The sequence below is a fragment of the Schistocerca piceifrons genome, chromosome 8, assembly GCF_021461385.2.
Source record: "Schistocerca piceifrons isolate TAMUIC-IGC-003096 chromosome 8, iqSchPice1.1, whole genome shotgun sequence".
In the NCBI taxonomy this organism is placed as follows: Eukaryota; Metazoa; Arthropoda; class Insecta; order Orthoptera; family Acrididae; genus Schistocerca; species Schistocerca piceifrons.
The window spans coordinates 312,054,347-312,069,005 of NC_060145.1; the positions used below are offsets into that span (position 1 = coordinate 312,054,347).

The 14,659-nt window shown below is 42.1% G+C and overlaps 1 protein-coding gene across 1 annotated transcript in view; it reads right to left on the bottom strand.

Moving 5' to 3' along the window:
- The window catches only part of LOC124711236 (protein downstream neighbor of son homolog), an 80,720-nt gene that overhangs the window by 11,060 nt on the left and 55,001 nt on the right, over positions 1-14,659 (bottom strand). Inside the window, exon 7 of the mRNA XM_047241197.1 lies at positions 12,201-12,454. Coding sequence (XP_047097153.1) covers positions 12,201-12,454 — 254 coding nt within the window. The remainder of the gene's footprint in view (positions 1-12,200; positions 12,455-14,659) is intronic.

The following is a 14,659-nucleotide window of genomic DNA, read 5'->3' on the forward strand; positions in this document are numbered from 1 at the left end:
TCCTCCCAAAACATGAAAGCAAAGGGCTTTCAATAGAAGAGAATTTTTTCGCAGTATTGAAGTGAAGAAGTACTCACAGCTCTAGGTATGCATATTAGATCCACTGTTTACTACACTTTCTTGCTTCAAATGATCATTCCTATCATATACTGACCATTCCTCCTGAGACACACTGTATTTACAGAACTTCCTCGCAATATTATTAATTATTTATCTTCTTTATTTATAGTTTTAAAGAACCACTGTAATTTTGGCACACAATTATGCAACATGCCACTATATCCAACAAACACTAAAGACAGTGAATAATAACAGTAAAATAATGTGATTCTGTAAGATGTTAATTTCAAATTAATAATGACGAACAGGTGATGTCAAATATGAAAAACTTGGCCCACTGTTAGAAATCATCAAAGTATTTGTCCAAAATGACAATGGAAAACCTGTAACTGAATGGTTGTAAATGCTAACAAACACAAGTCCTTATTGAAATAACTATATTTTCCAAATGATATTTCAGCAAGCCACAATAACAACAGTCATACTAAATAATGTTATACATTTAGCCAAAGCCTTCATCAGAAAAGAAAAAAAAAACACATTCACACAAGCAAGCACACATTATCACCATTCTGGCAAATCAGACTGGAATTCCAAAAAGGAAAGGCTGATTGTTGGGGACTGCACCACACGAGATTTTAAAATCTGAGAGCTTGAAGATGGAAGACTGGGTAATAAACAAGACACGAGATTACCAATAAAACATCGTGCAACAGTTAACAAGAGGGAAAGCTGAGTGCATTGTATGAGGTAGAGGTGAGACCAGGGAAAAATAGACAGGTCAGAAAATAAAGAGAGATCAGCAGTACCAGTATTAGATGTGATGGAATGGGAAATCTGTTAGGTTACGTGGTAATTAGGCCCAGTGAAGGTTGAGGTAAGAATGGTGGTGTATTGCTGTGAAGAATCTGCATCTGAACAAATATGTTTGCCTCAAATGCCAAGGCCATATGGGAGGAAATGTTTGACATGGTAAGGATGGCAACTGTCAACATATAATTACTGTTGTTTGTTGGTAGGTTTAATGTGAATAAAAATGTGCAGCTGACACTTGGTGAGGATGAGGTCAGCATCAAGGGAAGTGACACAGGATTCAAAATAGGACCATGTGAAATTTAACTGAGATACTGTATCCAGAGTTTACAAAAATTTTAACAGCTCAGCCTCGCAATGAGTCCCTATGGCATAGATGTCACATTCTTAACCACACCATGGGGCTGAAGGCTTACTGATACTCCACGCTATCAGCTGGTTGGCTGACAACTCCATGTACAGCATCTGCTATTAAGATCTCATCCCTATGATACAAACTGAACACCAGTCCCTTCTTAAAATGTCAGGCTCATCACAAGGACTAACGTCTCAATCCACAGAACTTCTTACCACACACAAATCATGCACTCCCACCTTTTGTCTTCTTTCTATGATCCGAAAATCAAATTACCCTGGCCATCCCATAGTTGCTGGCTTCGAAGCACCCAGCAAATGTATATCTGCCTTAGTTGATCAAAATTTGCAACTTATAGTACAAAGATTTCCCTCTTATATTAAAGATACCAATCATTTTCTAGATCATCTGAAATCTGTGCCTGTCACACTCCCATCACAACCTTCGCTTGTCACCACTGATGCCACCTCTCTCTATATCAACATCCAACATCCCCCATGTCCATGGTCTGTCTCTGCTGAACGTTACCTCGACCAGTCCATACCTGATTCCAAACCTATGTTGTCCTTCCTCTTCGCCTTAATGAACTTGATACTTACCAAAAACTACTTTAACTTTAAGGGATAGACATACATACAGATCAGAGGCACAACCATGGGAACCAGGATGGCTCCTTCCTATGCTAACCTTTTCATGGGTCACCTGGAAGTGGCTTTGGAATTCATACATCTTCAGCTCCAGGTTTGATTTAGATGCATTGATAATATCTTGTATGGACTCACAGTACAGCTGGCATGTTAAAATTTTTGCAAACTGTAAATACATTCTTCAACTTAAATTTCACATTGTCCTTCACTGAATCCTTTCCTTTATGTTGACCTTATCCTCATCAAGTGTAAGCAACATGTCTTCACATTAAACCCACCAACAAACAATAGTACTTACATTTTGATAGTTGCCATCCATTTCATTCAAACATTCCCTCCCATACAGCCTTGTCATTCTAGGCAAATGTTTTAGTTCGGATGCCAACTATTTAAAGTAATACATCAACATTCTCTACTCAGCCTTCAGATGCCAACTATTTAAAGTAATACACCAACATTCTCTACTCAGCCTTCACAGGACAAAAGTACCACACCAGCCCAAGTTGAAAAGCAGATTTTCGGGGGCATCACACCCAGTCCTGGTAATGTGAATCTTAGGAGTACACCTCTTGTCACTCAGTATTATCCTGTTCTTGAGTATATCAGTCAGCTACTTTGACAAAGCTATGGCTTCCTAAAATCATGTCCTGAAATGAGGTCCATTTCCATTCTGCTCACCACACCTGGAATAGCTTTCTGGCACCCCCACTCCTCGCCCCAAATCTCTGCAATATCCTGGTCAGACGTAGACTGCTTCTGCATCAATTTCCCTACCATATGGCTCCTACCTCAGTGAATGTCCCACTGTGCCCTATGCATACTCCTGCCACTACCTATACCAGTCCTGTAACTCTGTAACTGGCAAAACATATACTATCACTGGTATAGCCATCTATGAAATGACAGGATGTATACTAGTTGTTATGTAAATTCCACTCTTAATGTTACCACCGTTGCTTTTAATGTCACCAAAGGTTGTTTTGACTTTCCTGTATGCTGAGTCTGTCCTTCCGACAATCATATCTTTTTCAATGTCTTCACATTTTTCCTGCACCCATTTCGTCTTAGCTTCCCTGCACTTCCTATTTATTTCATTCCTCAGCGACTTGTATTTCTGTATTCCTGATTTTCCCGGAACATGTTTGTACTTCCTCCTTTCATCAATCAACTGAAGTATTTCTTCTGTTACCCATGGTTTCTTCGCAGCTACCTTCTTTGTATCTATGTTTTCCTTCCCAACTTCTGTGATGGCCCTTTTTAGAGATGTCCATTCCTCTTCAACTGTACTGCCTACTGCGCTATTCCGTATTGCTGTATCTATAGCGTTAGAGAACTTCAAACGTATCTCGTCATTCCTTAGTACTTCCGTATCCCACTTCTTTGCGTGTTGATTCTTCCTTACTAATGTCTTGAACTTCAGCCTACTTTTCATCACTACTATATTGTGATCTGAGTCTATATCTGCTCCTGGGTACGCCTTACAATCCATTATCTGATTTCGGAATCTCTGTCTGACCATGATGTAATCTAATTGAAATCTTCCCATATCTCCCGGCCTTTTCCAAGTATACCTCCTCCTCTTGTGATTCTTGAACAGGGTATTCGCTATTACTAGCTGGAACTTGTTACAGAACTCAATTAGTCTTTCTCCTCTTTCATTCCTTGTCCCAAGCTCATATTCTCCTGTATCCTTTTCTTCTACTCCTTCCCCTACAACTGCATTCCAGTCGCCCATGACTATTAGATTTTCATCTCCCTTTACATACTGCATTACCCTTTCAATATCCTCATACACTTTCTCTATCTGTTCATCTTCAGCTTGCGACGTTGGCATGTATATCTGAACTATCGTTGTCGGTGTTGGCATGCTGATTAGAACAACCCGGTCACTGAACTGTTCACAGTAACACACCCTCTGCCCTACCTTCCTATTCATAACGAATCCTACACCTGTTATACCATTTTCTGCTGCTGTTGATATTACCTGATACTCATCTGACCAGAAATCCTTGTCTTCCTTCCATTCCACTGTTAAATGCAGAGAAGAGAGCAGATAGGTGGAAAGAATACATTGAAAGCCTCTATGAGGGTGAAGATATGTCTGATGTGATAGAAGAAGAAACAGGAGTCGATTTAGGAGAGATAGGGGATCCAGTATTAGAATCGGAATTTAAAAGAGCTTTGGAGGACTTACGGTCAAATAAGGCAGAAGGGATAGATAACATTCCATCAGAATTTCTAAAATCATTGGGGGAAGTGGCAACAAAATGACTATTCACGTTGGTGTGTAGAATATATGAGTCTGGCGATATACCATCTGACTTTCGAAAAAGCATCATCCACACAATTCCGAAGACGGCAAGAGCTGACAAGTGCGAGAATTATCGCACAATCAGCTTAACAGCTCATGCATCGAAGTTGCTTACAAGAATAATATACAGAAGAATGGAAAAGAAAATTGAGAATGCGCTAGGTGACGATCAGTTTGGCTTTAGGAAAAGTAAAGGGACGAGAGAGGCAATTCTGACGTTACGGCTAATAATGGAAGCAAGGCTAAAGAAAAATCAAGACACTTTCATAGGATTTGTCGACCGGGAAAAAGCGTTCGACAATATGAAATGGTGCAAGCTGTTCGAGATTCTGAAAAAAGTAGAGGTAAGCTATAGGGAGAGACGGGTCATATACAATATGTACAACAACCAAGAGGGAATAATAAGAGTGGACGATCAAGAACGAAGTGCTCGTATTGAGAACGGTGTAAGACAAGGCTGTAGCCTTTCGCCCCTACTCTTCAATCTGTACATCGAGGAAGCAATGATGGAAATAACAGAAAGGTTCAGGAGTGGAATTAAAATACAAGGTGAAAGGATATCAATGATAAGATTCGCTGATGACATTGCTATCCTGAGTGAAAGTGAAGAAGAATTAAATGATCTGCTGAACGGAATGAACAGTCTAATGAGTACACAGTATGGTTTGAGAGTAAATTGGAGAAAGACAAAGGTAATGAGAAGTAGTAGGAATGAGAACAGCAAGAAACTTAACATCAGGATTGATGGTCACGAAGTCAATGAAGTTAAGGAATTCTGCTACCTAGGCAGTAAAATAACCAATGACGGACGGAGCAAGGAGGACCTCAAAAGCAGACTCGCTATGGCAAAAAAGGCATCTCTGGCCAAGAGAAGTCTACTAATATCAAATTCCGGCCTTAATTTGAGGAAGAAATTTCTGAGGATGTACGTCTGGAGTACAGCATTGTATGGTAGTGAAACATGGACTGTGGGAAAACCGGAACAGAAGAGAATCGAAGCATTTGAGATGTGGTGCTGTAGACGAATGTTGAAAATTAGGTGGACCGATAAGGTAAGGAATGAGGAGGTTCTATGCAGAATCGGAGAGGAAAGGAACATGTGGAAAACACTGATAAGGAGAAGGGACAGGATGATAGGACATCTGCTAAGACATGAGGGAATGACTTCCATGGTACTAGAGGGAGCTGTAGAGGGCAAAAACTGTAGAGGAAGACAGAGATTGGAATACGTCAAGCAAATAATTGAGGACTTAGGTTGCAAGTGCTACTTTGAGATGAAGAGGTTAGCACAGGAAAGGAATTCATGGCGGGCCGCATCAAACCAGTTAGTAGACTGATGACGGAAAAAGAAAAAAGTACCACAACAACCTCCATACCTCCTCCACGCCGCCTCAGCTGACAAACCCTGTCTCGCAGACCTACTACATTTACCCCACCCTCTAAACTCACTCCCACCACCACACAGAATTCTGAACCTAAACGGACCTGAAACAGTGTCATGAATCCTTCCTGCAGAAGCCTTAGCCCCACAGAAATATTAGTCCCTTCCAAAGGTCTCGCCTTTTGCGCCACTCCCATATTCAATCATGCAGGACTTGTTAAATATCATCTCACCTCACCTTCTCTCCTTCTGGTCGTTACAGTAGAAATACTTTTTCGCCACCAACCCTACCAATCAGACTCAAGCAAAGACCAATGTTGAACTCTGCTTAACTCAGTTCACTCCTCCATCAAACCGTGATCCACCCCCACTGCTCCCAAACCACCCCGTTGACTTTCTAGAATTTCTTAACCTCAAATGTTGCCTCACCATCATTCCCCAAGTTCCTCAACATGCAAACTAACCTTACATCCGCAGAAAGAATTGCAGTCCACCATCTAAAAACTGATCCCGACCTTACAATTTTACCTGCTGACAATGACTCCACCACTGTTGCTTTGAACTGCAGCATTACCTGGCAGAAGGACTCTGCCAGCTGTAAGATACATCCATCTACAAACATTGCCGCAGTGACCCCATTCCAGAAATCCAGAAGGATCTCCAGTCACTCCTCGATTTCTTACACCCATCCCAGAACCTCACACTGGAGTCCATCTCTCTGCTCACCCCTACCACTCCCCCACACTACTACCTTCTACATGCTTCCTAAAATCCATAAACCCAACCACCCAGTATGCCCCATTGTGGCCAGTTACTGTGCCCCCACTAAGAGAATTTCTTCTCTCATTCCTCCACCGACTCTCCACAGTTCCTGTCCCTTTACCACCCGGTGCCCTGCTTGTCACTATTGATGACACCTCCATTTCTCTAATGTCCATGGCCTTATCACTATTGAACACTACCTTTCCCAACACTCGATGGATTCCAAACCAACAACCTCCTTCCTAGTCGCCGCCATGACCAACTATATCCAAATTCACAATTACTTCTTCTTTGAAGGCATTACCTACAAACAAATCCAAGGGTACAGCTATGGGCACCCGCATGGCATCATGGGCCATCTAGAGGAATCCTTCATATACATCCAGAATCCTAAACCCCTATGTGGTGTCACCGCCAGACACCACACTTGCTAGGTGGTAGTTTAAATCGGCCGCGGTCCAAGTAGTACATGTCGGACCCGCGTGTCGCCACTGTGTAACCGCAGACCTAGCGCCACCACCAAGGCAGGTCTCGTGATACGAGAGTGGACTCGACCCCAGTTGTACGAGAACCAAGCTACCGCCCAGTTGTACGCGAACCTAGCTATCGCCCAGTTGTACGAAGCCTTTCTCTCTCATTAGCCGAGAGACATAATAGCCATCAGCTAAGTTAATGGCTACGAACTAGCAAGGAGCCATTTGTAGCAGTGCCTATAGCTTCGAGTATTCAAGAGAGATGTATTCCAAGGAATCAATAAAAGTTAAGTAAAAAGCATCTACATACTTTTCTTCTTATTCATTCATAAGTTTTCATGTTCCAGACTTCACGCCCGTCTGCGTATTGCCGTTCGTGCACTATCGGCCACAGCGTTAGTTTAGCATTCCTTTTCAGCATCAACATCACGGTGTCGGTCCAGCTACCGACACTACAATTATGGCGACGAGGATGGGATTCGAACCCACGCGTGCAAAGCACATTGGATTATACCGCTTCAAAAGACTGCCTTTCGGGTGTGCATCCGCCCCTGCCTTGTTTCAGCAATATTTACAAACTATTTGTGCGTCGGTCCCTACTGCAGCAAACTATCTGGACGATATAGTGATCTCCGGACAGACAGAAGAAGATCATCTTGCGAATTTACGAACATTATTTCAGGTCTTGCGGCAAAATGGTCTTCGCTTGAGGAAGGACAAATGTGTGTTTTTTGCTCGTGACTTACCATACCTGGGACATGTCATTAATGCCCAAGGCATACATCCAAGTCCAGAGCACCTCCGTGCCATACACGATTTGCCTTCCCCTCAAAATCTGAAACAGCTACAGAGTGTGTTGGGTAAAATTAACTATTATCATAAATATGTGCGCAATGCCTCTTCCATTTCCGCTCCGCTTCATCGCTTACGCCGTAAAGGTGTTCCGTTCGTCTGGACGCCGGAATGTGAACGCGCCTTTCGCCAGTTGAAATCGGCGTTGCTTTCTAATACTTGCCTTACGCCATTCGATCCCCAGAAACCCCTTTTGTTGATGGTAGATGCATCGGATTTCGGGATCGGTGCTGTGCTTGCGCACAAAGTTGGCTCACATGATCGCCCTATTGCCTTTGCGTCCAAATTGCTCTCGTCTGCGCAAAGAAATTATTCACAGATAGAGAAAGAAGCTTTGGCTCTCGTGTTTGGTGTTACTAAGTTCCATGATTTCTTGTATGGTCGTCACTTTACCATCATCACAGACCACAAACCTTTGACATCGCTTTTTCATCCGACCAAGCCTGTACCTCCACGTACAGCGCAGAAATTCATTCGCTGGTCTATTTTCCTCTCGCAGTACCGCTACGATATCTTGTATCGGTCCACTGCTAAGCACGGCAACGCTGATGCGTTGTCCCGTTTGCCTGTTGCTGAGGATAAAGCATTCGATTCTTCCGAACTTGCTTGCATGTTCATTGATTCGGAAACCGATGAAGTGGTCGAATCGTTTCCGATTGATTTTCGTCGTGTCGCTACAGCCACAGCTGCTGACCCTGTCCTTGCTACTGTTTTACGTTTTGTTGCTACGCAATGGAGGTGGATCCTTCGGTCCCTCCTGTCTCTTTACGGGCGCATACACCGCATGTTGACGTGCACCCTGGACTAGTTTTGCAGGCGTTTCCTAGCTCCCCTCGGACCGAATGGCCGGGTGCGGGTGGCACAGCCTCGCCTGTTGTTAGGCTCCCCACCTCATCGCATACGTCAACATGTGGTCCTCCCCACGGCAGGCGGAAGCCTTATTACACGACCGTTCGCCGATTTGCGGGGGAGGAATGTGGTGTCACCGCCAGACACCACACTTGCTAGGTGGTAGTTTAAATCGGCCGCGGTCCAAGTAGTACATGTCGGACCCGCGTGTCGCCACTGTGTAACCGCAGACCTAGCGCCACCACCAAGGCAGGTCTCGTGATACGAGAGTGGACTCGACCCCAGTTGTACGAGAACCAAGCTACCGCCCAGTTGTACGCGAACCTAGCTATCGCCCAGTTGTACGAAGCCTTTCTCTCTCATTAGCCGAGAGACATAATAGCCATCAGCTAAGTTAATGGCTACGAACTAGCAAGGAGCCATTTGTAGCAGTGCCTATAGCTTCGAGTATTCAAGAGAGATGTATTCCAAGGAATCAATAAAAGTTAAGTAAAAAGCATCTACATACTTTTCTTCTTATTCATTCATAAGTTTTCATGTTCCAGACTTCACGCCCGTCTGCGTATTGCCGTTCGTGCACTATCGGCCACAGCGTTAGTTTAGCATTCCTTTTCAGCATCAACATCACGGTGTCGGTCCAGCTACCGACACTACACCCTAACCTGGTTCAAATTAACTGATGACATCATTGCGATCTGGAACACGGGTGAGGACACACTATCCACATTCCTCCAGAACCTTCTCCCCCATTTGGTTCACCTGGTCCTACTAAACCCAACAAGCCACCTTCCTGGATGTTGACCTCCGCCCCAAAGATGGCTACATCAGTACCTCTGCCCATATCAAACCTACTAACCACCAGGAATACCTCCGCTTCGACAGCTGCAACCCATTCCATACAAAGAAATCCCTTCCGTACAGATTAGCCACCCACGGTTGCTGAATCTGCAGTGACGAGTGGTCTCTCTCAAAATATACCGAGGGTCTCACAGATCATAATTATCCTCCCAACCAACAAAAACAAATCTCCTGTGCCTTACCTTTCCAGTCTCCCACCACCTTCCAAAGTGCCACAGTCTAGCAGTATTCCCCGAGTAAATCAGTACCACCCAGGACTGGAGCAACTGAATTACATTCTCTGCCAGGTTTTCAACCACCTCTCACTGTGCCCTGGAATGAGAAATGTCCTGCCCACTAACCTTCCCACCCCTCCCACAGTTGTATTCCACCATCCATTGAACCTGCACAATACACTCGTCCATCCATACACAACCCCTGCTTCCAGCCCCTTACCTCATGTTTCACACCCCTGTAATAGACCTAGATGCAAGACCTGTCCCATACACCCTCCCACCACCACCACCACCACCACCACCACCACCACCACCTACTCCAGTCTGATCACAAACATCACCCAACCCATCAAAGGAAGGGCTACCTGTGACACCAGTCATGTGATCTACAAGCTAAGCTGCAACCACTGTGCTGCATTCTTTGTTGGCATGACAACTAACAAGCTGTCTGTCCACATGAATGGCCACCGACAAACTGTGGCCAAGAAACAAGTGGACCACCCAATTGTTGAGCACACTGCCAAACATGAAATCCTTCATTTCGATAACTGCTTCACCACCTGTGTCATATGGATCCTTTCCACCAACACCAGCTTTTCAGAATTGCATAGGTGGGAACTTTCCCTGCAATATATCCTATGTTCCTATAACTCTCCTGGCCTCAACCTTCATTAGTCATTGTCCTCACCCATCCAGCATCCCTGTTCCCATTCCAGCACTATACAGCCCTCATTCTACAATCACACCCAGTCTTTTTACTTCTCTCCTTTTCCACTACCTCCTCTCCCCACCTGTCTCCGTCTAACCTCCCAACTGCACATAGCTGCCCTACCCTCTCCACCTTGTCCCTACGTGCTCCCTAGCAGCACTGCACTGTCCACTACCCCTACCCTAGTATCCCTCCCCCTGCCTGCTCCAGCCTCCTCCTTACCCCCCACCCAGTAGCCACACCCATCATGCACTGGTGCCGCTGCTCGCAGCGTGGCTACAGTTAACTTAGACTGGAATCGTGTGTGCGAATTGTGCGCGTGCGTGTGTGTCTGTCATCTATTTTTGATGAAGGCCTTAAGGGCCAAAGCTTTATTTGGAACTGTCTTTTTGTTGTGCCTATCTGCGAATCAGCATCTCCACTATATGGTGAGTAGCAATTTTCATTTTTATAATACTGTTACATTCCACCGTGGATTTTCCATTGTTTAATTGTGTTGCTGTAATATGTCCATGTTAGCACTGCCAAAGCTACATCAGGGAAATTTTACTTAATACTTTATTCATTATTCAATACATGGGAGGAGGGTAATCATGTTATTTTGTGGGTGCTAGATGAGTAGCAAAGAGTACTTGGAAAGAAACTTACTGCTGCAGACACAGACATTCATTCTAACGTAGGTACATCATTTTAAAATAACCAGATGATTTCAAAAGGCTGGTTTGTCTATTTGGAACTGAAAAGAGCGGGTTTGTATTGCATCATAGTCATTGGAACTGTGCTACACAAGAATTAGAACATTTCCTCATGTTATTAAAAAAAATGTGGTGTGTGGCTTTCCCTTTGCTATGTTGCTTAATGAAGCGCCTGCTCAAAAGGATGAGTTCCATAGCCAAAAAACAGGGATACACAACACTGCGAGAACAGTCTTGTATGTTGCAACATTTCCCATACAGCCGATTGCCATACTTAGTGCACGAGCTCTCAAAGGTGAGAGAAATTTGCCATATATTGTGCATCACCTTTTGTAAATGACTGTGTTGAACCAGCAGAACATTGCTGCAATTGTAGGCAGCCTATGAAATTCTAGGGAGCCAAATTGTTTGTGAGGCAGCTGTGAATGAACACACAAAGAAAGACAACTTTAAGAGTTAAAGCATTTATCTAACAACATCAAAAGGGAAGACTGTTTACAGAGCTCCACCAGCTCAACAGCCAGCAATTCTGGTACAATGGGCAGAGTGTGCTCACCTGGGAGAAGAATCAATGGATGTCGCCACACTGTCTAACCAAACTGAATAGTGAAAACTGACCTGTAATTATTCAGGTGTACTGGAAGAAAAAACAGCACCCAGAATTTTACCACCGATTTTCAGTGAGCTACAAATTATTAGCAAGCTTTGAAATTTGCCATAATCACCCATATTCCCTCCCTCAATTCTACAACATACTATGTAGTGATATTATAGGGAGAATAGAAATTTACGTCAGCAGTCTTGAGACACCAGTAGAGAGATAACATATTGAAGTATCCACTTTCACTTTCAATAGACACAGTGTATATCCTGATAAAAACTACTGTAACATGATTGAAGCACGAGTTATTTTAATAGTTTTAAGTATTTTGTATGGTGGCAAAGTAGTACAATCTAAAATATTCTAATGTATACTGAATGAGCCACCATTTGTCAAAACTGGGCTGAAAACTATGGGTTACATAAAATGAGACTGATAGTGTTAGGTGGAGCCTCCTGTGTACATACATAAGATCACACAAAAATAAACCACACTGTGGATACACTTGTAGACACAACACCTACCTTGGACCCTTTTAGATCCATAGAAACCAACAACTTTCATTTCATTGTGTTTCATAAAATAATAATAACTGATAAGTAAATGTTCAGATTTCTACCTGTTTACTGTTCAGTTTCCGAATTTCTTCTTTCCCCATGCCCATACTGTGCAACCAGTCTTCTCCATCTTCATCATCAAAGTCATCTAAATCCTCTTCTTCTTGTTCCTCGGCATTTTTTGTTTGTTCTCCCTGATTATCTTCTCCTGCTGAATCCTGGGTCTCGTAACCCATATCTGAATTTGTACCCTCCGAAGAAGAACGTTTGCTTCCACTTGGATTGCTTTTCTTCAATGGCATTGTAAATACCACATCTGTGCAAAATTTCAAAGTATGGTATGAAAATGCTGAAATGTCAGCAACGAAGAACAACATAAGATTACAATTACAATAAATTATGGACAGTTGCTGGTCAATAATTACCTTCCAGGGGCTAAAGTTTTAGTATTGCTGACAAGCAAATTCAAAAGCAAAAGTGACCTGAAGTGAGAAAGCGGGTATTTCTGAAATTAAAATTACTTTTACATGTGCCTACTAGCAACACTAAACATTTCCCCCAGGCCAACAATTCCGTTTGATAATTTACTAGTTTCCTTAATTAAATGTTTCTGACATGAATACAATTTTAAGCTCAAAATGAGAAAGGGTGTTGAAGACAACTAATGATGCCATATTCAAGAAGTACTTCATATATACAAATGTGTATGACCTCTTCTTACTACTGAACTAAAACTTCTGAAGATTAATGAAATGCTCACAAATGCTGACTCTACTCGAAAGGTTAAAACTTATTTCAGACAAGATCCTCACCTTTTGAAGGTAATGAACTACCAAATGAAATAATGGAAACACCTAGTAGGAATATCAATGTAAATGTCTTAATAGTGCCTGTCTTCTTTACAGGAAAACAGCAAATGAGCCATATGAGAATGTTGCGCCTTTGGTTAACAATTGTAATACAGTTATTGTCATTCGGGTGAATGTATCTAACACAATGGACTGGAAAAAACTCTTCAAAACAATCCTTCCATTACAAGTTTTAGCAAAATTTTGTACCAAAAACCTGATTAATGGAATACAAATGTGCTGCTTGTCTTTTAGTTTCAACAGTGTAATAAAAGCACAAATTGTACAATTGATATTGGACAGGTCAAAGATAAGTTACAATAATACATAGTATTAGCAATTAAAATTAGGAACCTACTACAAATTAATTTCGTTACTTATTCAGAAATTCTCTGACAGAATAGAAACAGTGCTTTATTAGAAATGCCTTTAGTTTAGCTTTAAATATTGGATGAGTAGTATTTTTTATTTCCTCTGGTATCTTATTGTGTAGTATTACACCAATGTTAATCATGCTCCTCTGATAGGTGGTTGTTCTGTGATATTTTTGATGTATATTTGATCCCCTTCTGGTACTATAGTCGTGTACACTTTTGTTCTGTAGCAGTTTGCCTGTTTTCAGGAGGTAGTCCCTAGTGTACAAGATAGTTTCATAAATGAATAAACTTGGAACATTTAGGACACCAAGCTCAGTAAAATGGGATTTACAGGACTCCATCTTTTTAAGGCCACAAATTATTCTTAAAGCTCTTTTTTGCATTCTAAAAACCTTTACACTGAAAGTTGAGTATCCCCATAAAATGATCCCATATCTGATTAGTGAGTGGAACTGCGCATAGTGTGCCTGCAGTACTGTTGTTTTGCTTGTTGTAGCCTTTAAAATTCTTAGGCCATAGCACACAGATGATAGTTTTCTACACAAGTTATTTATATGTGTGTCCAACTTTAAGTCTTGCTGAACCCAAAGACCCAAGAATTTTGTGACACATTTCCTAGGGGATCAGTTTTTAATTAGGCTTGAATAGACATTTGATTAGTTGGAGGAATTAAATGAAAATCTACACACACAGTTTTTTCAGTATTTATAATGAGTTTGTTTTTTGTGAACCACTCAGAAAGTCTTTTCATAGAACTTTCTGCTGTGAACCGCAAAGTTTCTGGACTGGATCCAGTGAGCAATATGCTGGTGTCATCGGCAAACAGGATAGTTTTTGTGGGACTCATATATTCAACTAAGTCGTCCACATAAATCAAGAAGAGTAGTGGACCTAAGATTGAGCCCTGTGGTACACCATATTTTATTGGTAATTCCCTAGAAAGAAAGGAGTTGTTTCTTGTTTTATTCATTTTGTTGAATTCATACTGAAGTGATACTTTCTGCCTGTGGTTTTTTATGTATGAACACAACCAGCTATGTGCTACACCTCTTACTCCTCCTCTTTCTAATTTTTCGAGCAGAATGTTATGGTCCACGACATCGAAGGCTTTTGATAGATCTAGAAAAATACCTGCAGCTAATTTAAGTTGATCAAGGGATTGAATTCGAAAATTGCTGCCTGTGTAGATTTAGACCTTCTAAAACCATGTTGTTGTACTGTAAGAGGTGCATACTTATTTATGAAACTTAAAAGCCTGTCATAGAAGAGTTTTTCTAGAATTTTTGAGAAGGAACT